This window comes from Typopeltis vanoorti, chromosome 2 (genome assembly GCF_054136105.1).
Source record: "Typopeltis vanoorti isolate ZY-2024b chromosome 2, IOZ_Tvanoo_1.0, whole genome shotgun sequence".
NCBI lineage: Eukaryota > Metazoa > Arthropoda > Arachnida > Uropygi > Thelyphonidae > Typopeltis > Typopeltis vanoorti.
Genome location: NC_143550.1, coordinates 16,965,507 through 16,991,969, shown reverse-complemented (window position 1 = coordinate 16,991,969; position 26,463 = coordinate 16,965,507). Strand labels below are relative to the sequence as shown.

At 35.1% G+C, this 26,463-nt stretch overlaps 1 protein-coding gene across 2 annotated transcripts in view; it reads left to right on the top strand.

Moving 5' to 3' along the window:
• Window positions 1-26,463, top strand: part of LOC150108851 (helicase ARIP4) — a 619,923-nt gene that overhangs the window by 451,890 nt on the left and 141,570 nt on the right. For both annotated transcript variants that reach the window (XM_090403746.1, XM_090403737.1), the window contains one exon: window positions 8,838-9,013. In XM_090403746.1, coding sequence (XP_090259872.1) covers window positions 8,838-9,013 — 176 coding nt within the window. The remainder of the gene's footprint in view (window positions 1-8,837; window positions 9,014-26,463) is intronic.

Sequence of the window (26,463 nt, the reverse complement as noted above, 5' to 3'; positions counted from 1 at the left end):
GCCTTCCAGGAATTAATACTTAACAGCTTTATGATGACTCAGAATAGATTTTACATAGCTTAAGTAAGGCTTAAATTTAATTCACATTATCCCTCTTTTTTTAAGACATACAAAATGAAATCTCAAATTAATCACAATAGCTTAAATATAAGGTGCTTAAATAAAGAATACAAACTTTTACATAAAGTGCGGAAGTTTCACTTTTAATTACAACTGATGTGCAGGTATTTCTCTATGTTTGTAATTTTTATATGTTAGACCCTAAATGAATGATTTCTTTCCAAGATTCCTTCATTTAGGATCTAATAATAGCTTAGTCAGTGTATACTGTATTTGGTGAAAAACAGAATAATTAGTGTAATTAGAAACAACTGGAATGAAATTGAACCTCTATAGTAAAGAGCATCCTCCCCCCAATAGACACCATAATACATAGTCATAAACCAAACAAAGCAAAAGTTTTATTGTAGCACTAAGCACGGTCCAGCATGAGGTGCAACTCACGTGTGACACTGCCTGGCGTGGAGGTGTTATTATATGTATAAATGTGAAAACAATTTAAAATTCTAAAAATAGATATAAAGTTTTATATCTTTTATACTGGCCAGCTTGGTTGGCCGAGTGGTTAGCGTATCCACTCTCCAGCCAAAAGGCTGGGTTCAAATCCTGCCATGGGCGTGAATCTTTGATTGTCTGTGAAAATACTAGTGGCGGTCAGTTGTAGATGGCATTGGTGTAGATGATTTGAAGGTAGTTTCGGCTTGTAAAGTGGTGGAGACGGAGAGTTGTAGAGTAGGTGCCCTCCCTTGATGAGTCCTTGGACTCCCTGGAAGTGTTACATAATAATAATAATATAGCTAATATATTAACAACAGACTTAGTGAAAAATGCAGATTTTATTAAATAAATAAGCATATTTGAATAATAGACAAAAGCATAAAAAAAAAATTACTGAATATTACACATTTCTAAATGTACTGCATGTCCAAGTATGTCAAGCACCACTGTTAATAAAGGTGCTGGTATTTCACACTGTTCCAGAAAAAAAGCTGTGCTCCTGCTAATTCTGAAAAAAAAAAAAAAAAAATGCAAGTTTGTGTTTGTTGAAGTGAAGCATAATTTTTTCCCATTTTATTCTGTGCAAGGTATCCAAGCCATGGTTGGCTAGACCTGACTGACCACAGTTGTGGGGAGAGATGTCTTTGTTCTCCAAGGCACATCTTTCACTTAGGTTTGAAAGCAGTACACAGATTATATTTTTTTTAAAGTTCTGGCTGCTTATTCTAAATTACCTCATACATGGGAATAGTAATAGTATTATTGTAATCTGTATATAGGAGGAACAACTGTTTTGTTAATATTTTTTTTTAATATTGTAGCCATTGGACAGGAAGGTATGACAAATGAAAGCGATTTCAACTATGATGGAAGCTTAGTTGGAAGGTTGGAGGATTTGTTGACAAGGATTTTAATATGCAGAACACAGGAATTTATTAGTCATAACCTAAATAAGTAAATTACACCAACTAGTTTCACCACCTAAAAGAAAACTGATGGCTTTTCTTCAGGACTAGACACTTCAAAGCAAATATAAATGCATAGGTCATAAAGTTTATTAAAAACTGAAAAACCTGTTACAGTGCGAATAGACAAGTTCATGCAAGATGGTAAATATAAAAACATGTGGCATGCATTAGCTGTCTGCAGTTTGTATAGAAGGTGATTGTTGGCAAAACTGAAATCTCTAATGTTGAAAGATTTAATGAATGATTTCCATATATCACTTAACACGTTTGCTGCCACGCTACTCAGTCATAGTTTGTTCCCGCACGCCAAGCGCTTTTCGCGTCTTCAAGGTCACTACGAGTAATCTCGTAGCCGGCTTATCAGACAGAATTTTGTTTCATATGCCAACTACGAGTAATCTCGTATCACTCCCATCTTCAAGGTCACTACGAGTAATCTCGTAGCCGGCTTATCAGACAGAATTTTGTTTCATACGCCAACTACGAGTAATCTCGTATCACTCCCATCTTCAAGGTCACTACGAGTAATCTCGTAGCCGGCTTATCAGACAGAATTTTGTTTCATACGCCAACTACGAGTAATCTCGTATCACTTCCAGCTATATATTACATGCGCTGATGACGGTGTTTATTGCATCTAGTTCAGTTTTAGTTTCTAGTCTCTAAGAACCTTCAATTTCGCCATGACCAGTAAAAGAAAACTTACTGATATAGAAGTGGAAGCTTATGCTAATTTTTTATTTTACTGAGTGCTTTTTTATTTCATTGATTGGTTTTTATTTTTATTGATTTTACTAGTTTAAATTGATATACAAATTACGTGTTATACGAGGGATTAACTCACGCTTGGCATACGAGGTTGGTAATCAACATACGAGTATACTCGTAGTTGGCTTGTGAAGCTCATATACGAACTACGAGTATACTCGTAGTTGGCATCTGAGGCACATACACAATATACTATATTTTAGTTGAAATTATTTCTCTTCTACCAAGCCCCCAGACATGCTCTCCGCATTATTCAGAATCCAAGGGTCCAAATTAAGGTAATTATACAAAGGGATAACTCGTGTTTGGCATAGGAGGTCGGTAAATCGACATACGAGTATACTCGTAGTTGGCTTGTGAAGCTCATATACGAACTACGAGTATACTCGTAGTTGGCAGCGAACGTGTTAATGTCAGATTTTGGTTTTTATTCAGTGATCTTTGTAAATGGATGACTACAGTAGATTCCTTCAGAAGTCTGGAATAAAAATTCTCTTCTAAACGAGGCATAGTTGAAAGGGTTCCAACAACTGCGTGATTGGTATTAGGAGTATGGCTGGCTAAACCAGATCTGTCTTTTCTTTTGGTCAACATCTGCAACGTGTTCATTCTTTCTCACCTCAAATCCAAGGCTTGTCTATCCTGTTGTAGGCCAAACCACATGAGCATGGAATTCTATATACTCCTGGGTATTTTTAGAAAGGTGTGCTATCTTTAGCAGTCCTCAGGAGATTACAAACAGTTTGAATTAGTTTAATCGTTACTCTGATGTTGTGATCTTTGAAAAGAGATAGTATTTTTATGGCATTGTAATGGAGTCTCTCTGTTGAATATTCTGGTTATTAGGAGTGGAAGAGTTCAATAATAAAATCCTATCATCTGTCTTCTTGGAATCTCCACTGATCTGGCTCCCACTGATGAAACCTGAATATTTGGACATGCGCCTCTCTTGCATCTCAAACCATATTGGGATTAAGGGAAATGAGGCTAGTTACAGATGCTATATGTAGGTCAGCTGGTTTCTCAAGCTTCCACTGTCTGTCTACCCCTACACTGATTACAAGCAGATCATAAGACAGAAACTTTTGTCCCTGTGTCAGTTATCACGGAATAGAGAGAGAGAGAGATTAACAACAAGCTTTACTAAACTGAGTCTGAAATAAAATTGTGGCAGTCTAGTCTACACAGGGAACATAAAGAGGAAGTTCTCACTTAGCTCCACATAGGTTATAGTCATCTGACAGACTCTCTGTTGGCATGCTTGTGTGCGAATTCTGTGGTACTGCACTAACCATTCACTTTTTAATTGACAGCCATCATTTTGTCAATAAGTTGCAATCACTATTTTAGTCATACCCATAATCTATATGAGTCCTATTCAGATAGAATATGGGTATGATAAAATCTGCAGTCAGGCAGATTTTATCAGACTCATCAAACGTTATTTTGATTTTTAAATACAGAACATTAACATTTTTCACTTTATATAGATTATATACATATTGTATATATTAATTTATTAGTTCAGCTTAGTGTATATAGGCTGTTAACAGTTTTTCATCTGTTTTTGTGAATTTTTACTTGTTTTTATACACTTTTTTATATACTCATTTTTATACCTGTTTATGCTCTTTTATGTATTATGTAGTTGTTGTTATGTGTACTGCTGAGACATTTGGCTGGCCTGGTTGGCCAAGTGATCAGCATATCCACTCTCCAGTCAAAAGGCTGCTGGTTCGAATCCTGCCATGGGCATGGATGTTTGTGATTGTCTTTGAAAATACTAGTGATGATGGTGGGCAGTAGATGGCATTGGTGTTGTTGCAGTCATTGTAGTGAGTGAATTGAGTGGTGGAGACAGAGTTGTAGAGTAGGTTTCCTCCCTCGATGAGTCTTTGGACTCCCTGGAGGTGTTGCATAATAATAATGTATTGGTGCAGTATGACCTTTGTGTTCTTGTGACACTAAACCAAACTAATTCCCACTTTCACTGGTCCTAAATCAGTGTTTCCCAAAGTGTGGTATGCTACCCCAAGGAGTACATCCACGGTCTTGAGTGTGAGGCACTTTTTTTTTTCATATTGTCACAGATAAATGTCGGTCTATTGTATAGTTACTTTTTCATTAACTAAGAAATCTCAAAGAAGATTTAAATGAAATATATCTCTTGACATGTATCAACTGACCACCATTAGGGGCCACATCAGGCTGATGGCATGATTGAGTTCCAACTGCATGATTGGAACTGTTTGCACTGAAAGATTAAATTCAAATAGTTTGAACGATGTGGTTGAAATTATCCATTGAATTTCCTTACAAATCTCTGCTAAAGCTAATGTATGTATATCATATAACTAAAAATATGTTAAATAATTTTTTAAAAAAAGATTTCACATGTTTATAGTTTATTATAACACAAATGCGAAAAAATACTTTTGTAATTATTTTTGATTGAATGAAATATTATTATAATTTATCCCAAATTACCTTGCCCGAGAGAGGATATGCAAGTGTTATTGAAATTTTAAAAGGGATATATGAGTACTAAAAGTTTGCAAAACACTGTCAGAAATGATTCCCTTGTATATATTTTTACTTATGTTAAAAACAAAAGGATAGATTTGTTATCATTAAAGTTTAACATTATTCAATGTTAATTCTTTAACATTACTGGTCCATGAGGTCACCCTTATGACACACTAGCATACAGTTAAAAAAAAAGCAAGTTTCTCATTAAAAATTCAATCAAAATTCAATTCCATATATGTCGTTAAATATTTAACTCTAATTTCATCCTTTTTTTTTTTCAATTACAATCTGAATTTATTATTTCTTAGCTATTTAAGCAGAAAACATACTCCAGAGAACCAGTATGCAATTTATCATTAATTAAAATGATCCACACAATCATATAAAAAAAATTAAATAGTGGTAGTGGAAGCAACGGTATATTAAAAATTATGTGTGTTTAGACTTAACATCTGGACAACATTCATATAACTAAATATGTTAAAAACACATTTCAACATGATGAATAATTCTAGCATTTTTTTTAAAGGAAGAATTTAATAGCTAGATGTAATTCTTGAGAGCGTGGGAAGAAGGGGGGGGGGGGAGAACCACTGGTGGTGAATGAGGAATTGAGAAAACTTCATGTCAATAAGGCTGTAGGACTTGATAGTACATCACCACTTAAGGGAATCTTCCAGGAAGTTAACAGCAGCCTCATCTTACCTCTTTAACATGAGTCTAAGATTGGCTCAAGTTTCAAAGGAGTCAAAGAGGACAAAATTATTCCACTTCATAAAGGGAAGTGATAAAATTAAGGCTTCAAGTCGTATGTCAACTTGCTTGTCTGGAAATGTTTTAGCAATATCCTTAGTTATTAGATTAGGAGGATGCATACACAGTAGTATATTTAGATTTTGCAAGGCCTTTTGATAAATTGCCATGTGACAGGCTGGTAATTAAGTTGGAACACATGGGGTTTGATGGTAGGTATCGGCAAGTTTTGTATGGAGGAGCAATATACCAGAAGAAGAAAGTCCACTGGTGGTGACAACAGTGACCTCAAAACTGTTTTGAGGTCATTGTTGTTTAATTTGTATGTAAATGACATTGGAAAAGGCTTGAATAGTGATATACAGTTGTTTGCAGATGACAGAAAATAGATGTTGCACCTTGCAATAGGACTTGAATAGACTGGGTAAATTCTTGAGTGGGTGAGGCTAGCAGTACAATGTAGTAAAAGTGTAAGGTTTTAAAATTTGGGAAGCAAAGATGAGATGTGGAGTATAAGACTGGTGGGGATATTTAAGAGGAGGTGGAGGATGATGGTGAATAGGAAATTTTGGGGACATTTTGCTAAAATTGTGAGGGTAGCACAGCAGATTCTGGTAATGATGCAGAGTGAGAGAACACTGACATTTAATGAATAAGGGTGTTATGATTTCATTGTGTAAGGCTTGATCAGACTGCATACGAATATTGTGTAGGGATTTGGTTGCCTGGTTTTCAAAAGAATGAAGAGATTTGGAGTAGGGTTAAAAAGTGATTGACTAAGATGGTTTTGGATATCTGGAATGTTTAGGACAGATTAAGCGAATGAAAACTGCAGAGCCTGGTGGATAGAATGTTGGGGGGGGGGGGGACATGACTGAGACATATACGTTGGTAAAGAATAATTACTGGATTAATGTGGATGAGATTTTTCATAGAATGGCTAGAGACAGCGGAGAACAAGAGGCCATCCCTGAAAGCTGTACAAGGAAGGTCTGAGCAGGGAAGTTAGGAGTGGGTTTTTTTGTGTTTAGAGTAGCAGGTGTTGAGAATTCATTGCCTGAAAGTATGGTGAATGCAGAGAGAGAGAGAGAGACAGTAAATGCATTTAAGACATAGTATGATGAGCTATGTGTGTGAGAGTGGGACCTCGTGTGCTGAATCTTCTTTTCCATGGAGGTCTGATGATAATAATAATTCAATGACCTTTAATTAATCTTGAAAGGGAAAAAAAAAAGAGAGAGAGAATTGTAATAATCAGGAGAATGGAATATAATTCAAGAGAGTCAACAAGTGTGAAAAAAAAAAAAGTAATTTTTAAACATTAGTGAAAATGAGGAGTGGGAAGAGGCTAATTCTCTTGGTCACCTGGATATTGAATAAATGAGTATGGGATAGAAATTTGGAACATAGCTAACAAATGTGTAATTTTTTTATTTATTTTTTGCATAGTCTGGAAAACCCTATTCTGGAGACCAACCATGGAACTTTTCAAGCTACTTCAGCCCTTCAATAAATGGGACGTTGGTCTTACACTGGGTCTCACACTGAAGTTGTTTTGAAAAATTAACATATACATCCAGACACTCCACCAATGAAGGGTAAGGAAATGGAGCCTTTATATTTGCTTCTGAGATTGCACACCACACAATTCTTTGGAGAACAATAATTTGTTTATTATTTATTTTATTTTATTTATTAATTTTTTCATATTTAATGATGCTTGTTGCTTGAGATTTTTTAGGATTTTCCAGTTCAGCTACTACAGAATTCTTTGCATTCTCCAAAAAACTTCATCCTCGTCCAAAAATACTCTGCCATACACGTCATTTTTCGTTCATGCAGAAAAGCCTGCATTGATCATACTGGAAGAAGTTTTAAAATCCATTTTAAAAAAATCTAGATAACGTTGGCCTCACTTCCCTCATATTTTTTTGCAGGATACCATGAAATGAATTGGTAATCCACCTCCATTCCACATTCAGAAGATAACCTACTGTAAGTATCTTTAAAGAATGAAAGTGTATAACTTCAATTGAAATTATACACTTTCAGGTGTATCTTGCACAGGAACTATAGCCTTATCCTATGTGACATTTATTTGAAAGTCTCATGTCATTTCCATTATGATAGTAATTATCTAAAAGCTATTTACGACAAAGCCTATACTTAATCTGTCAAATAATTCACATCTAATTCATGCTACAATGTTATAGTTTTCAAAAATAACTTATTATGAGTTCCCAGAGCTTTAAGTATACATTTCCTCTGTCTTGTTAACTTCCTGAAGATGCTGTTAGTGATAATACAACAAAACATGTAGAAGGTTCTTTCTCCTACAAATATACAGAGCACAATCCCATATCTTAGAAGTTCATTAAAACACACACACAAGTAATATACTGCCTCATAGCCACAATTATTTTCACTGTAATTCCATTCATTGGGAAAACCAAGAGGAGGTGGCAGAAAATCCTACCACCTCCATATGATCTGAGCTGCTCACCTTTAAGTGAAGTAGTCTTTTTATTCTGAATGAATGTTACTCACATTAGTAGCTCATAGTGATTTAATTTGGAATAAAAATAAAATAACTCCTCTAACACCTTTTTATTCTCAAAGGAAATGAGCAAAACCCTTTTCAATCATAAGTTTAGGAAGATCGTTTGGGCAGCCAGGTCTGTCTACATCCTTTGTCACAAGTGATAGCTGAGTGCAGTGCAAGGCAGAAAGCAGTTGCCATTTCAACCCTAACAGGTATATATTGTTGTCTGAAATAGTGCGGGTTCTACAGCCCATTTTCTTAGGTTGTACCGGTTTTAAAAAAAATAAAAAAACAAAGCCTCCAGGATGGAAAACTCTGCATGGCTGTGCAAAAAATTCACTTACTCAGGAACAAACTGGAAAAAGTCTTCTAGTCAGTGACTAGAATCAAACCTACAAATGGTCTTTCCCCCTAGTAGTCTCTAGGGCATAAGCAGTATTTCCACCAAGTTATACAGTCACCATAATTTGGAACTTCATGAGATAAACTTTAGTTAATTTACTAAGGCAACTCTTGTTAAACTATCTTAGTAATATTGAGTAATTATAATGCACAATATAGTTTTTGTTTGTCAGCTTGGTTGCTATTAAGCACTATGAAATTATCCTTATATTTAACATAATATTTATATGTGTATATTGTTAGAGTAATGTTTTTATTTAGTTTCTCAAGAACATAAGAAGCTTACAGTCCTTTTTTTTCCCTTCTTTTTTGAATAGATCGTGTGATTGATGAACTAAATCCAGAAACCAATTTTTCTCTGAAGGATGTGACAACCTTAATTCTTGATGACGAAGAAGATACCGAAGTCACTGATCTTAGTAATAAAGCATCAGCATATCAGGATTCTGTGTTAAGATATCTCTGTGTGGAAATGTATCATACACTGAGTAAAGTATGAATTCAAGTAAACTATTAAAAGCTTTTTTGCATGCTTTAAATTATTTTATTGTTTATATTTTATAAAAAAAATTGTAAAAATATATAAAATATATAAAGTGGTTAATAAAAAGAATCTGGCATCATTAAACAGGATTACTTTTTTATGTAACCACAATAATTTATAAACCTATAGTGCATTAGTACCATGGGTGGGTTAAGGATTTTTATATATCTATCTTCTTTTTTTTTTACATCATCTGAAAATCCTGCTCTAGAGACCAACATGGAATTATTCAGGCCTCTAATGAGCAGGAAGCAGTAAAGTTCATCTCCCACCTGAAAACAATCACAAACACTGTTGGTTGGAGAGTGGATGTGCTATCTATTGCCCCTTTCCCGGTCTGATCAATTTCTCGCTCTGCATTTATCATATACTTGTATGTGTTCAAAGCTTGCTTGAGTTTGAGTCCCAGGTTTACATTTCTGCAAGGGAGAGCACACTCTGGTGGTTGGACCCGATCCCTCGTAGGGTATCTGATTAGCCACTAGTGCTTTTCACACATCACCCATTCAAAGCGTTTATTTTGAATCAAATAAACCATCTCTATTATTTAGATGAAAACATTCATTTCTTAATTTTGCCCTAAAAATAAAGTCCCTTCCACCTTACATGGACCAGTCTCTTTTCTCTACATTGGGAGGTCCTGTATCACACACATACAACTACCATCTATCCCTTTGGTGCACATTAAAGAGTCTATGGAAGCTATTGGCATGAGTGTTGATAACATTACCTGCACCAAACAAAACAGCATTCCTCCATGACAGGCTTGCACCCCATCCTGCAACCTCTCACTTTGTCAACTACAGCAGTAGTTAACAAAGTGTGAGCTCATACTTTCAATTGTTCAATGCACACTGAGCAGCCTATTCTGATTTCCTCCCCAGGTTCAAGAGCTCTGATCTTGAACCATAAGTATAGATGGGCAGGAAATCAGTACACCCAATTTTTAAAATCAAAGTTAATTGCCCAATGGTAATTCTCCTGACAGGAAGCACTGACTAACAAGTTGCAGAGATTAAGCCTAAAATTAAACATTGGCAATCTCTGTTGGCTGTGCTGCGGTGTTTCCTAACATCACTATCTCCAACCACATCCCACATTATACCACAGAGTTTCATACCATTCACCTCGCACTTGTATACAACAAAGAAAACTCCTGCCAAAATTGTATAATTACATCCAGTTCTTAATGAGGTTATTCAACTCTTGTACAAAATAACGACCCTCAATTTTGATGTTCGGTTGTGTTGGATTCCCAGCCACATCGTAATTAAGGGAAATGACATCACAGATGGAGCTACTAGTGTCATACTCTTTTGAACACTGTTTAATGGTCCTTTATACTGACTACACCCAATTTATAAAATCAAAGTTAATTGCTCAATGGCAATTCTCCTGACAAGAAGCACTGACAAACAAGTTGCAGAGATTAAGCCTAAAATTAAACATTGGCAATCCATTCAACATAGAAATGAAAGAAAGAAGTTGTTCTTACTGAATGTTGATGACCCCCTATATGTGGGAAATGCAACAACCATCTTATCGTTAGTCATATTCCAGTGGAGTGCAAGCACTTCGAACGAGAGAAAAATGACATTTTTACTTATTTGGCTGAGCCCTATGTACTCAGCCAGATGTTATCAGATTTGAACAGATTACAGGATGCTTTTAGATTTTTACAAAATGTTAATTTATTCAAAGACATTTTATTATGGATTTGTTTATATGCAGATACTAAACTTTGTACATACATTTTATCTACTCGTTTATCTTCTTATAACTTAGAGTGAATAATATAAAATATGTGTATAAATTGTAACAGTTTATTTATTGATTGTACTTATCAATACCGTGTACTGCCATAACCTGTGTTCTGGTGCAGTGTGACCTTTGCACCATAAAACCAAATAAGTCAATCAATCCTTCCCCTCCCCCCCATGTTTGTCATCATCATCAAAATTCCTGACATGTACTCTCATGGGGTGTACACGATAATTATGATAGTATTACATGAAAAATGTTACACCATTACTAACTTCCAATCAATAATCTTTCTTTGAATTAATCTGTTATCTGTCAAGATTCCAATATTATCAGATCTCGTATTTCTTATTTTAAGGCACTTTTTACTGTATCAATCCATCTATATCTTGATCATCTTCCTCTGGGTCTTTTTACAAGACCCCAAGGAAGGTTCTACTGATCTTAGGAAAAGATCAGTAGAACTTTAAGTCTCCTTGAGGATATTGACAGAAGAAAGTTAAAATATTTTGAATGGTCAACTTTCCTCTCCCATTCTGTTTAACTCAGTGGTTCTTAACCTTTTTTTTTGCCTGGCACCCCCTTTCAACTGTTTGTATAGCCTGACACCAACTGCTCAATTTTACACTAGGTTAATGACTCAATACGATAATTATAATATATTAGTAGGCAAACTGCCTCAAGGACTCACTTTAGTTAGTACGGGCATAGCAAACCCGAGGTATCTGATGCTGGACCATGCCTTACTTCATGTAATATATATCTGTTATATTATCTATAGACTGGTCCCTCCCTTTTTCCTTTCCTTCTTTCTTTTCTTCTTGCTCCTTTCCCCCCCCCTCCCCAATGCTATTAGATTATTCAAGGGCTAGGGGTGAATCTTTCCTATTTTGCTATTTCATCTCATCTTATGTGGAAAGGGCCTCTGCAACCCTACCACTTTCTTCTTGCAGTGACTTCACTCCAAAATGCTAATATGGTTGTGCCTTATAACACATCTCATGCTGCATCGGTTGTCTTGCAGTGACTTCACTCCAAAATGCTAATATGGTTGTGCCTTATAACACATCTCATGCTGCATCGGTTGTCACGCAGAATAATCAGACCTGGGTTCAGGGCTTGGCAGAGGGTTCTGTTCGAGAAGTATGTTACAGTCTCCATCAAAAGTCAGTGATACTGTGAATGAGCAACACAGAAGGTATAAAATTAATCTTAGAAAGGAATTGTACATAGGCACATGGAATTTTCGGTCCGCGCGATTAGCCTAGTGGCTTTGCGCTTCGCAACCATATGCCTGGGGAAGGAGTGTCCTAGGTTCGATTCCCGTCGGAGACGTGAGGAGCTGAAGGATCTTCCTCAGCCATAATCAAGTTAGCCGGTCTTGGGCGCGGGCAGTAGGGTTTTTTCCGCCAGTTTATCTGGTGTTTTTCATCCCGCAAGCAGGCAAACCGGCCCCTTGAACACACAGCGATACAGCCAAGAATACCTTGAGGCATAGGAGTGACCATTCTATCCTCGTATTTCGGTTACGAAATCCAAGCATGCTTGGAAGGTTGTGGGCCTTAAAGGCCTGTTAAAGCCATTGGGATAGGGACATGGAATTTTCGGGGTCTACAGATGGGTACTCTTGAGATTGTCTGTAAAGAGATGGATAGGTATAAAATTGACATCCTGGGAATTACAGAGACCTGATGGAATGGAGAAGGTCACTTCAAAAGACAGGATGGTAAGCTAGTTATTTACTCAGGTGGTGACTCAAAACATCATGGGGTAGTGATACTGAAGACAGCTCAGGCAAGAAGCCTTCTTGGTTATAACCCCATTAATGATAGTATACTTTCTATTAGACTTAAGGCTCAGCCTACCAATGTATCAATTGTGGTAGTTTATGCACCCCACATGGATAGGCCTGAAGAAGAAAGTGAGGAGTTCTATGAAAACTTACAAACTGTTTTGGACTGCCTACCAAGGAGAGACATACTTTACATCTTAGGGGGGACTTAAATGCAAAAGTGGGAAAAAGTATGAGAGTCAGGTCAGAGTGTGGCATGTTTGGTCTGGGTGAACATAACACCCATGGTGAAAGACTGTTGGAATTTGCCTGTGCTAACAGATTAGTTATTACCAATACCTGCTTCCAGAAACATCCACGACGGGCCTATACTTGGACATCTAACATTGATGGGTCAAGGCATCATATTGATTACATCCTGGCTCTCCAGCGGTGGAAGAAGAGCATCTCTGATGTGCATACTTGTCCTGGAGCAGATTGTGGTTATCAGCTAGTAAGAGCCAAAGTAAGACTAAGACTCCGAAAACTTCCAGGTCAGGCACATTCCAGTAGATTGGATGTTAGAGTAATTCCTAGTGGATTCACAGAAGAAGCATCAACTCGGTTGGATGATTTTTTGGAGACCAATGAGGAGAACTCACCAGAAATGCTTTGGGAAGGAGTCAAGTCAAGTGATAATACAGGATACAGCGAAGAAATATCTCAGCCCAATAAGAAGACCAAGAGACCCATGGATATCTGATTCAACATGGGAACTAATCAAAAGAATGCGGTTGGAAAAACAAAGAGAGACAAGAACTGAAGAATATAAAAGATTACATAGAAAAGTCAGAAGAGCCAGGACAAGGAAAAGTTCTATACTGATAAATGTAAAGAGATAAGTTCCAGATGAGAGGCACAATTATAAAAGGATGTTTTATTTAGTTCATGACTTAAAGCACAAGTTTAAGCCTGACAGGAATGGAGCATTACTAACAGAAGACTTGGAAATCAAAAACAGATGGAAAGAACACTGTAAAACTGTGCAGCAGAGTGGATAAAGAAAATGCAGAGCCCTCTCACCAGGAAAATTTTGATTTGGAACCTCCTCTACTTAGGCATGAAGTTGAAAGAGCAGTTAAGCAGCTCAACAATAAGGCCCAGGTGCAGATGAAATCCCAGCAGAGTTAATTAAGGCCACAGGGGATGGAGAGATAAGAGTGTTTCATAGATTGATTACAAGGATATGGGAGACAGGATCATCGTTTGGAGACTGGAAGAAGTCGGTTTTCGTACCACTACATAAGAAAGGTGATATGAAAGTGCAAGAACTATAGAACTGTTAGTTTAATATCTCATGCAAACAAAATTTTATTGAAGATCATGCTAAATAGGATTGAGGCCAAAGTTGAGGCAGAGATGCCCGAGGAACAAGCAGGTTTTAGGAAAGAAAAGGGTACCAGAGATCAGATCCTTTGCCTTAGACAGATTATAGAAAAATATAAAGAATTCAGACTCCCTCTGGTATTGTGTTTCTTAAACTACTCTAAAGCTTTTGACTGTGTTGAGCATGTAAACTGTGGGAAGTAATGAAAAGAATGGGTTTTCCTCAACACACTATCAGGTTGATAGCCAACTTGTATAAGGAACAAGAAGCCACAGTAAGAACAGGTGTTGGATTGACTGACTGGCTTCAAGTTGGAAAAGGAGTTAAGCAAGGATGTTTACTTTCTCTTCACTTGTTTAGTATATATGTGGAGGACATCATTCGTGAAGCATTGGATGAGCTCAGGAGAAGAATTAGGATAGAAGGTAGATTGATCAGTAATCTGAGGTATGCTGATGATACAGTACTCCTTTGTAATAACATGGAAGAACTAGGACTAATTCTTGACAAAGTTAACAAGATCACTAATAACAGAGGACTTCAACTCAATGATAGCAAGACAAAGGTATGGTTCTCAAAGGAAATATAAACAGAGAAGCTCTTGAGAAACAAGGGTACCTTAATGGAGAAAGAATCGAGGAAGTCAGCAAGTTTGAGGCTTGAGAATATCATATACTGAAAGGCATACAAATGAAAAGATTAGTAGAACTTTAAGTCTTCTTGAGGATATTGACAGAAGAAAGTTAAAATATTTTGGATACATAGAAAGGTTGGAAGGGGGACTTCTCAGAACAGTAATAGAAGATAAAGTTCCTTGAAAAAGAGGAAGGGGGTAGACCATCAGTGAGATGGATGGATGGTGTGTGTGGAGTGACTAATTTTCAGAGAGTTGAGGCCGCCAGAAAAGCGTACAACAGAACTACATGGCGATTCCTGGTATGGCACATCACTGAGCATCGGAGTGACCATATGGTATTTGTAGTTTCCCAGTGAACTATAGATAGATAGATTAGGCAAACCCAAATTACTGTCATCGTATTTAAACTGATAGTTTATTAAAAATTAATGACTGATACAAATTAATTTTTACTCAGAAAGATGTAAACTTACTGTATTTAATAAGCCAGTCATTAATGATTACTCTGAGCCTGATGAGATCCTGCTAATTTTTCAATATTTGGTTCACAAATATTGACAGATGAAGTCTCAAGTCACCTCTTTCACTTATATGCAATATGTTTCGCTGCTTAGCTAACAATTGCAACACGACGCTGAATCCTTTCTCCACCAAGTATGAAGGAAAAGCAATGAACAGTAATTTTATTTCTTGCCAAAGCTGAGGATACTTGCATTGCATTTTTGCCTGAAGCTTTCATACCCACACATTGTACTTGAGTTTCAAAATTATTTTTTAAGTCAATAAATTCTTCACACAAATTTACATCAGAAACATAGGCCATTAATGGATTTATGATCCAATCAGGTATTTTGAGTTCATGAAAGTCTTTGAATCTGATCATCAAGTCTTCTTTCAGTATCAGAAGATGGGAACTGCAGAAAACCTAGTCTTGCCATGCTCTGCTTGTAGAATGTTAATTTGCTGATAAAAATATATATAATTCCCTTTGCTTTAATAAGATTCATGTCGCTTCCCTGCAATTTGATGTTAATCTCATTTAATTTGATGAAAATATCGGAAAGATATGCTTTATCAACATTTTCCTTTTTTAGAAAATTACACATGTTCTCATTCACTTTAGTGTGAAGAGAAATACACTCAAATTCTTCATTTTCATGGCAAAGTTCCCGAAAAATATGGGTATTCTATGCCTGGACTTTTATTTTATTCACTGCTTTAATAACATCATCCAAAGTCTTGTAGTCTCCTGCTAAGGTGTTTTGCAACTAAGTGCTGACTATGAAGAATGCAGTGAATTATAAAGATATTTGGAACTGCTTCTTTTAAATGTGTTTTAAATCCATGGTGACGATCAATCATAGCTTGTTCTCCACTAGTCGCAATTATATTTGTGAGAGGAATGTTTTTAGCATTAATAAAGTCTTTGACAACCTTAAAAATTGTAGAACCTTTTGTGAATAGTTTCTATTTCAAATATTGCAAATAGTTTCTTGATTAGTATTTATATTTATATAACGTATGTAGGCCATTAACAAAGCTTCGTTGTCACATAAAATTGTCTCATCGAGTTGTAAAGAAAATTCTATGGTTTTTAAATCATCGCAAAGTTTTTTTTTTCAATGTCCGTTGCCATATCGTTGATTCTTGTTGATACTGAACTATTACTGACAGGAATTGACAACGTCATATTACTTTTAATTGAGCCAATCATCATATCAAAAACTTCATTGTAAGATGAGTTCCTCCAATAGTATATGTCGCTTTCCACATTTGGCAATTAATTTTGAAAGTTTGTAAGACACAACTCTCTTCTCTTGTTGGTTACTTTGCATTGCAACCAACCCTTTAAGTCCAAATGATTTTTAAAGGTAGTCTTTAATTTGCAAAAGTACTCCACATCTTTTTTGCACTTTATTTGGTTGCTTTGTTCTTAAATGCTCAATCATTCTTGAAGGCTTCATTCCTTCTTTTGAGAAAGTTTTTTCACATTAAGCACATTGGTAACTTCTCATTATTTATAGACGGAATAATTCCACATTTTAAATATCCACTTGAATATTGACAACACTTTCTTTTTTCACTTATTTCAATGGGCTACAGTGCTATGCAATATCAATGAAGTGCGCCACACGATACCACGGGCTAGATGTAAACTGCAATCGAGGGTTGTCAGATATTCATTAGGAAAAGTAGCAAATAAAGCTTATATTCTGCTAAAAATAGTTCAAATTAATTATTTTCAATGTAGAAAAATTCAGATAAAAAAAAATGGCCCAATTACTTAACTATCAATGTAAAAATTCTAAAAAAAAATAAGTAATGAATAAATTTGAACAGTATTGTCAGACATACAAGATTCTGAACAGTGTTGTCAAAAATACAACATAGAGATGCTGAGATATATATATATTAGATATATATATCTAATATATACATAGATAGATAGATAGATATATATTAGTAAAACTATTTAATCAGATCTACGATACAGACATAATCTCTCAAGACTGGTTACAGTCGACCTTCATCATTCTACCCAAAAAAGCAAATGCCATAACTTGTAATGACTATAGAATGATCAGTCTAATGAGGCATGTTCTCCAAATGCTTCTGAAAATAATTCAAGAAAGAATATACAGAAAATGTGAAGAAAACATCAGTGATACCCAATTTGAAATGTGGCTTTAAAAGTGATTTGGGAATGAGAGAGGCTTTTTTTTTTTTTTTTTTTTTTTTGTTCTCAAATCTTATTCCAAAAATGTCTTGACCAAAACAAGGAAGTATTCATTTTTGCTTAATCAGCTTCAAGAAAGCATTTGACAAAGTTCCAGTATACTAAAATACTAAAATGATTGAATTATTAAAAAGAATTGGATTAGACAGTAAAGACATCAGGATCATCAACAACTTATACTGGAACCAAAAGGCATCTGTTCAAGTTTATGATGTTATTACAGACTCCATTAACATTGAAAGAGGAGTAAGGCAAGGATGTATGCTCTCGCCTCTCCTTTTTTAACATATACTCAGAAGCCATATTTCAAAAATCTTAAAAAGAAGAGAGGAAGGAGTTAATGTAAATGGTGAAATCATTAGTAACATCTGATATGCTGATGACACAGCTCTCCTGGCTGACATATTCATGATCTTCAAAATCTTCTTGAACTAGTGAATGAAGAAAGTGAAAAAATTAGATTAAGAATAAATATCACCAAAACTAAATTCATGGTCATAAGCAAGAAACCAATTCTTAATTCACCACTAAGTTAAAATCGGTTTGAACACATCTTGTATATATATCTAGTTTAGTGTTTTGATTTATTTCTATCCTATTCCATATAAATTTATTCAGCTGACTTCTTACCATAACAACTTTACTAATTCTGTTTATTTCCATATTTAATTAACATCTAAGAATTGTGCCTAAATAACTGAAATGTATTGCTTGTTTGTAGGTTCACCATTCAGGATACAGCTGATATTTTCATCATTTCTGCCTATTTTCATTGTCTTTCGCTTTTTGTTGCTGATTTTCATACCAAATTTATTATTACAGTAATTCAGTTTAGTCAGGGAATCTTGCAGGCTTGTACTGGATTTATTCAGGAGTATAACATCTTCTACATAAAGTACAGGGCTGTTAAAGCTGTTGATATCAGATTTAATACCATTTTCCTTTATAATGTGATCCATGTAGATAATGAATAACAGTGGAGATAATGTACATCCCAGTCGCACACCAGATTTTACCTAAAACACTAACTTCCTGTACCTCCTTCAAGTCTTACTGTGTATCGCTCAATATAATGTCCATTTACACCATATAGCTATAACATTTTGAAAAGCTTTCCTCTTGGCATCTTTGCCATATGCTTTTTCCACATCAACAAAGCTTAAATACAAATCCTTGTTATATTCCCAATATTTCTCAACTATTTGTCTTAAAGTGAAAATCTCATCCTGACAAATCTCTGTTTACATGAATCCAGCTTGTTCTTCACCAAGCTTCCCATCTACAATCCTTCTCGACTGTTTCTCAAGTATACTTGCATAAATCTTAGCAGGAACACTCAGTGGAGAAACTCATCTGTAATTCTTGCATTCAGTTTTCTTTTTCTTATTATCGATTTGTACTATGAGAGTTCTCCATTCATCTGGAATTCTAACCAGGCTTTCTGAATTATACAATGCAGTCACTGTAAAACTTTACCTCCATATTTGAGCATTTCTGGCTGGTTTTCATCTACTGCAGCTGCCATTCCACATTTTGGGTTTTTGATTAATTTTTCTTTCATGATAAAGGTGTCGTCTCTGATGACACCTTTATCATCTCCGATTCCTTTTTTTTTTAAGCTTTTTCATATGTTATATAGAAAATAAATAATATCAGGAAGGTAGCAAAATATTCTACCTTTGAAAAAGCTTTAAAAAAAAGAAAAAAAAGAAAAAGGAATCGGAGATGATAAAGGTGCTCTTTTTATGTCTATTCTTATCTATGTTCTTTTCTATGTTCCATCCATACTTGAAATAGAAGCCATCAAAAGCTTGAAATGTGAATAGGCAGCTGGATTAGATCATACTCGACCAGAAATGCTCAAGTATGGAGGTATAAAAGTCTTACAGTGGCTGCACTGCATAGTTCACAAGGCACGGAGAGAGGGAGAAATTCCAGATGATTGGAGTAGAGCTTTCATATTACCCATAATTTTTGTAGATCTGTAAAAGGCATATATGACAATGTGCCAAGAGAAAAGCTATTCAAGACACTACAGTTGTATGGTGTCAATGGAGCATCATATCAAGCAATACTTAGTCTTTATTTGAGTTGTAAGTCGGCAGTCAGAATTGAAGGAAGTATACATGAAGATGGTTTAATGTTAAATCCGGTGTCAGACAAGGATGCACATTATCTATATGGATCACATTATGAAGGAAAGTGGTTTTAAACCTGATATCAAAATTGGAAATGTTAATGTCAGCTCTTTCCTTTATGTGGATGATGTTATACTTCTAAATAAATCCCTTTGAAGTCTTCAAGATTTCCTGACTAAATTGAATAACTGTTGTGTAATAGATTTTGTATGAAGGTCAGCAGTAACAAGACAAAGACAATGAAAATAGGCAGAAGCATTGAAAATGTCAACTGCATTGTGATTGGAGAACCTGTGGAACAAGTAAAACATTTCAGCTACTTAGGCACAATTTTTAGTGAAGATGGTAAATTAAATATGGAAATGGACAACAGAATCAACACTTTACTTGAAGTAAAACACTTGACCAAAGACTAGAGACTGCAGATATGAGAGTCCTGAGAAAGATTGGGGGGCATGAACAGATGGCATCAATGGCAATATCATATTAAAAACGAGGATATTAGGAAAGAACTTGACATTGTCAGCATCCAGGAATGTGTTAGCAGAGCTAATCTCAGGTGGTATGGTCACTTAAACAGAATGGGTTAGGAAAGATTAGCAAATCAAGTGTTCTCTGCCAGGTTGGTAGGAAAATGATGCAGAGGACGATCAAGATATAGGTGGATTGATATGGTGAAAAGTGCCTTAGAAGATAGAAATATAAGATCTGATAATGTTGGAGTCTTGACAAGTAACAGACTGATTTGGAGGAAAATTGTAGGTAGGAAGTTAGTAATGATGTAAATTTTTCATGTAGTACTGTCATATCCTGTACACCCCTTGAGGGTCCATGGCAGGAATTTGATGATGATGATGATGATGATGATGATGATGTATTCAAGTAAATAAATGAAACTTAATATGAATTTTACTTATGTAATTTTAATTTAGCAAGCAAAGAAATTTCATCTCAGTGTCAAGAGCATTTTCATTATGACTTCCAAATTAAACAAGCAGAACATATGGACTGACACAGTCTAAAATACATTATAGTCCTAACCAAACAACCTGAAGCAAGAGATCATTATCATCAGCCATTTTCTGTCCAGTGCTAGATGAAGGCCTTCCCAAAGTCCATTCATTTCTATCATGAGCCTTTTCTCTGTCACTGAGTTCCTGCCATCTCTAGGACACTACCATTCTGATATTAACTTTGTCCCATTTTTGAGTGTTATTTCTTGCAGTATGACTTGCCCATTGACATTTAGATTTTTTAATGGCTGGTATAATGTTGTTGATGATGTATTCAAGTAAATAAATGAAACTTAATATGAATTTTACTTATGTAATTTTAATTTAGCAAGCAAAGAAATTTCATCTCAGTGTCAAGAGCATTTTCATTATGACTTCCAAATTAAACAAGCAGAACATATGGACTGACACAGTCTAAAATACATTATAGTCCTAACCAAACAACCTGAAGCAAGAGATCATTATCATCAGCCATTTTCTGTCCAGTGCTAGATGAAGGCCTTCCCAAAGTCCATTCATTTCTATCATGAGCCTTTTCTCTGTCACTGAGTTCCTGCCATCTCTAGGACACTACCATTCTGATATTAACTTTGTCCCATTTTTGAGTGTTATTTCTTGCAGTATGACTTGCCCATTGACATTTAGATTTTTTAATGGCTGGTATAATGTTGTTCACTCTAGTCTGATAGACTCTTAATTAATTATTATTATTATTTTTTTTTAATATGCAGAACATCTGGAGAAGTTCTATTTTTCATAAAAGCATAATTTCAATCCATCACTTCTATTTAAATTTGGGTGATGTATCAAGATTTCACAACTTTCTTTATATACAAGCATTCTATAAGATAAGGTTTTTCATAAAAGCAATTAATCTTCTTCCAAAGGATTCAATGTCTGGTGGAGATTATGTATTGCAAGTCCTGACTGTTCAGGCTCACAGAATATAATGTATTCTAGATGTTCATACCGACATATGATTGCTGATATACCAATTTGGCCAAAATATGATAACCCACACTAGCAAAGAATTTGAAAGACTGGGGTGAGCCAAAGGCAGATGTTTATCTTTTGCCGAGCCTAGAAAAGTATAAATCTTGTTAATAGGGTGAAAGGATACTTGTAGACCAACAGATCTAAGTAGTTTGGTATACCTTCTGAGACAACTTTACCGTAAGGAATTGTGATACACTGGACCACTTCTTGGGAGACAGATGACAAGCAAATCCTATAACTATTTCATGATTTTTTTACATAAGACATAAAGCCATTATCAAGAAAGGTGGGCTGTGATGTAATTTATTTCCTGAGAGAGCAGCACTTCCGTAGAACAAGAACAGAGAGAGAGAGAGCTCAACATACCAGTCTTAATTGTGCTAGATTTTTGATGAGTATGATGATGTGAACAAGTATGAATGTAAAGTCCATGTATGGTTTTTTTTCTAAAACCTGAGAAATGAAGGTTACCTATGGTTGATGAAGCAAAGGAGATCTAAAAAGAGGCAATCTGATTATCCTCTTCTGCCTAAGGGATGTGATGGTACAATCTACTGGTCTTAGTGAGAAACTCCTGTAGATTTGTAAGAGAACAATGCCAAACCACAAGGATTGCATCCACATATCTGTACCATAAGGGTGTTTTAGCAAAGATACTCTTCAAATTGTTCCATGAAGTAATTATCATTTTTTGGAGAAAGAGTACTATCCTTTGCTATTATATAGAGGGGGGGAATTTAACTTTGCTACATTATTCAAATTTAAATAAAAGTGATGGACTGAAATTATCCCTTTTATCGGAAATAGCACTTCTCCACATGTTCTAAAAAATATTTTTTTTTTAGTTAAATCATGTATGGTATTTTGTTTAGAGTTGCTTGGCTTGGCATTAATGTATTTTAGACTATATCACTCTACATTATGCATATGTAGTTCAGACATTTTCGTTCTTGAATCTTCTGGTTTATGTGCAACTTGTTTAATTTGAAAGTCATACTGAAGATGCCCTTGACACTGGGGCGAAAATACTGTTTGCTAAAATAAAAATTACTTAAGTAAAATCTGTGTTAAGGTTTATTTAGTTATCATGGCTTACATTCCAATTTGTCAAGCTGTTTAATTCAAGGACTCAGAAATTGATCTTAAAAAATACTCCCACGTTGCTTTTCAAAATTTTGTTTTTAGAATGAAGTATACCATTGTACGAGGGTGGTCTGAAAAGTTCTCAGCCTCAACCATAGATGGCAACACTATCGGCAAGATTTTTATTTTTTTTCCTAAGTTGGTACATCTGTCATAAGCATCCATGTGAAATTGCAAATCATTCTATCAAGTAGTTTATTTTATACAGCTGTCGGAAGCCAAAGTGTCATCTGTATCCCTTGAAATGGATAAAACTGAGTATCGTGTGGTTATAAAATTCTTTGTAAAAGAAAGTTTAACGCCAAAAGAAATTCATTCGAAGTTCATAAAAGTTTATGGGCACTCTTCTCCTTTGTTTTCGACAATTAAGAAATGGACTGCCGAGTTTAAACGTCGTAGTACCGGTCTTGAAGATGATCCACGTGAGGGATGTTCAAAAAGTGTAACAACACCAGAAATCATTGATCAAGTGTATCATATGGTATTGGATGATCAGAGAGTCAAAGTGTGTGAAATTGCTGAGACTATAGGCATTTCAAAAGAACGTGTTAGATATATTTTGCATGAAGACTTGCATATGAAAAAGCTTTGCGAAAAATGGGTGCTGCGCTTGCTCACAGCAGATCAAAAACGCACTTGCATGAAAATTTCTAACAGTGCTTGGAGTGTTTTAACAAGAATAAAACTGATTTTGTGCATCGATTTATCTATGGATGAGACTTGGATTCACCATCACACACCAGAATCCAAACAGCAGTCAAAACAGTGGACAGAATTCAGTTGTTCAGCACCAAAGAAGACAGTGTCAGTTCCATCAGCAGGAAAGGTCATGGCATCAGTGTTTTGGGATGTTAAAGGCATTTTGTTTATTAATTATCTTGAAAAGGGTAAAACAATAACTGGGGAATATTATTCTGATCTTTTAACCAGACTAGACGAAAAAAATTCATGAGAAAAGACTCGGTTTGCAGAAGAAAAAAAATCATCATTCATCAGGACAATGCATCTGCACACAAAGGTGTTTTGGCAATGGGAAAATTAAAGGATCTGCACTATGAATTGTTGGAACATCCACCGTATTTCCCAGATTTGGCTCCCTCTGACTTCTATCTCTTCTCAAAACTAAAACTCTTCCTTGCTGCTCAGCATTTTTCTTCGAATCAAGAAGTGATTGCAGATGTAGAGGGGGTATTTTGCAGATCTTACTGAGAACCACTACAGGAACGGGATGATGGTGCTGGAGAATCGCTGGAATAAATGTATTAGTCTTAAGGGAGATTATGTTGAAAAATAAAAATAGTTTTGAAATGATAAATTCATTTTTTTACATTGTTAGGCTAAGAACTTTTCAGACCACCCTCGTATTTTTACTCATTTGGTTTAATATGCCATTAGTTCTCAAGACAGATATCGGAAATCACTGATCTATACATGAAATCTGTACCCTTCACTCCATGTTTAACTGGAAAATCCACAGTCAGAGTATTATCCTGTTATATGCCTCAGCCTTCTCAACTTTATCCTCATTTCCTGTGGAACTACATTGATTGTACTGTGCACAATAGTCCAGAGATGCCTTACTGATGTCTCATATAGGGTGAGAATAACTTCTCTATTTCCTACAGATTGATATTCCCTTTTATCATTGCAGCTATCAGTTGTAATGACTTGAGCATAATAGTTTCATCTTTTGTCCACTGTCACATCTTGGACTTCAGCTTCCATGTAATTCATTGTTGATTCACTTTTTTACAGTACTCTTTCCTCCATTTCTAAGTTTTTTCAATAATCTCCAGAACATTTTGCTACCTTCCTGATATTTGTCTTTTCTGTTCTTACAAAAGTTTTCCCATGACTTTTGTTTAGCTAATTTTACACATGCTGATCCATGCATGTGTAAAAGTAGGCAGGGATCAACAACTTTTTTTTGAGTGAAGAGCCATTTTTGACCTAATTAAAAAAAAATCCAAAGACCAACACACCTCAGCTCAAACTCGGAGGAGAGAGTTTAAGGAATGGAATACAGTGGAAGGTATTTTATTAATATATACACATACACACAGGTTTGAACTGCATGGGTCCACTTATATGCCAAATTTTTTCAATAAATATATTGGAAAATTTTTTGGAGATTCATGACAATTTGAAAACATTTGCAGATGAACTGCATAGCGTAGAAATATCAAAAAAAATTAAGAAAAAGTTATGTATATGTAGATCTATTTTATCAGTTACTACCATGAAATATACACAAATCTATTATAAAAAGTTAAAATTTATCAAAACGTTTGCACACAAACACTTACATGGTACATGGTACACCGTACATGGTGCCATTCGCAGCTGAGAAAAATGTAAACAAACTTAAAGATGCAGTATTAAGTAAATCATAACTGCATAAAATTACCTGTTATTAATTAATTAGTTAAAATTAAAAGTTAATTATCATAAAATTAAAAATTAATTATCATAAAAATAAAAATTTTATAATGATTCATTCATTAGGCTAGGCTACTGGGAAGCAATCATATTGCTGCTTCTTCATTATCAGTTTATGAATCGTGATACTTGAAAATAAATATGAATTTCTTGATAATGCAAAATTATATTTACATTATACATATTACTAGCATTAGTAATACATATAATGTCTACAGTGTTTTGTATCGTATAAGACAATATTGATGTGGGTACTGACAGACAGACAATGTAAACTTCCAGTATCGATAAATACAGTACTGTAAATATATTTTCTCTTCCTTATGATTTTCTTAATAACATTTTCTTTTCTCTAGCTAACTTTACTGTAAGAATACATTATATAATTCATATAATATACAAAATATATGTTGATCAACTGTTTATGTTATCATTAAGGCTTCAGGTCAATAGTAGGCTATTAGTAGTTAAGTTTTTGTGGAGTCAAAAGTTATACACGGATTTTTGACTGCATCGCATCGGGGGGGATCAGTGCCCCTAACCCGTATGTTGTTCAAGGGTCAACTGTATATATACTTATACATAAAATTTGAAATACAGGTATCCCTTGCTTAAAGCGGATTTGATTATCGCGCCGAAATTAATTGCGGCAATCCCTTGATATACGCAGCAAGAGTTTTGATTAACCCGCCTTTAACCCTGAGGAGCTCGCAGCTGACCTGACAGATACAAGCAAAATGCTTAATATAAATATTCTCACACAATTCAGTGTATAGCTTGGAGGGCATGAGTAGCTGTGCATTCATATGTTACGAGTGATATTCCGCACTTTATTTGCTGTCAGTTTGGTTTAACACATGGTATGTAAAGGTTTGTGATATTTGACAGTAAAATGTATCTGAGAGATACCGCGACCTCCTATGTCAGTATAGTATGGTTTAGTTTTTTTGTTTTTTTTTATTCTTTGTTCAATAATTTTTAGATTGTAACTGAAAATAAATAAACCATCATGTATTACAATAGAGAGCCAAAGACTTATTTATCATACATGTGATGTATGATGTATGATGTATGATATCCTCCAGGAGATGTGCTTTATATTTATGGAAAATACTAAGCATAAGTGATCTGGAGCTTACTCCATCTTTACTACGATTGTCCATAAGGTTGGTTATGCTTGCATCCACCAAAACTTTTAGTTTCTATATATTCGGCTATGAAATCATGTTGGATTCAATATCCACTTAATTTGTACCATCATGTATTATATTTGCAGTGTTTTTTCTTTATGTTTTATTGCTTTTTTGCCGAGATCTGGAGAGTCGTTTTGATTGTTATCATAGAATTTATGCCGATAAGAAAAAAACTAAAACTGTT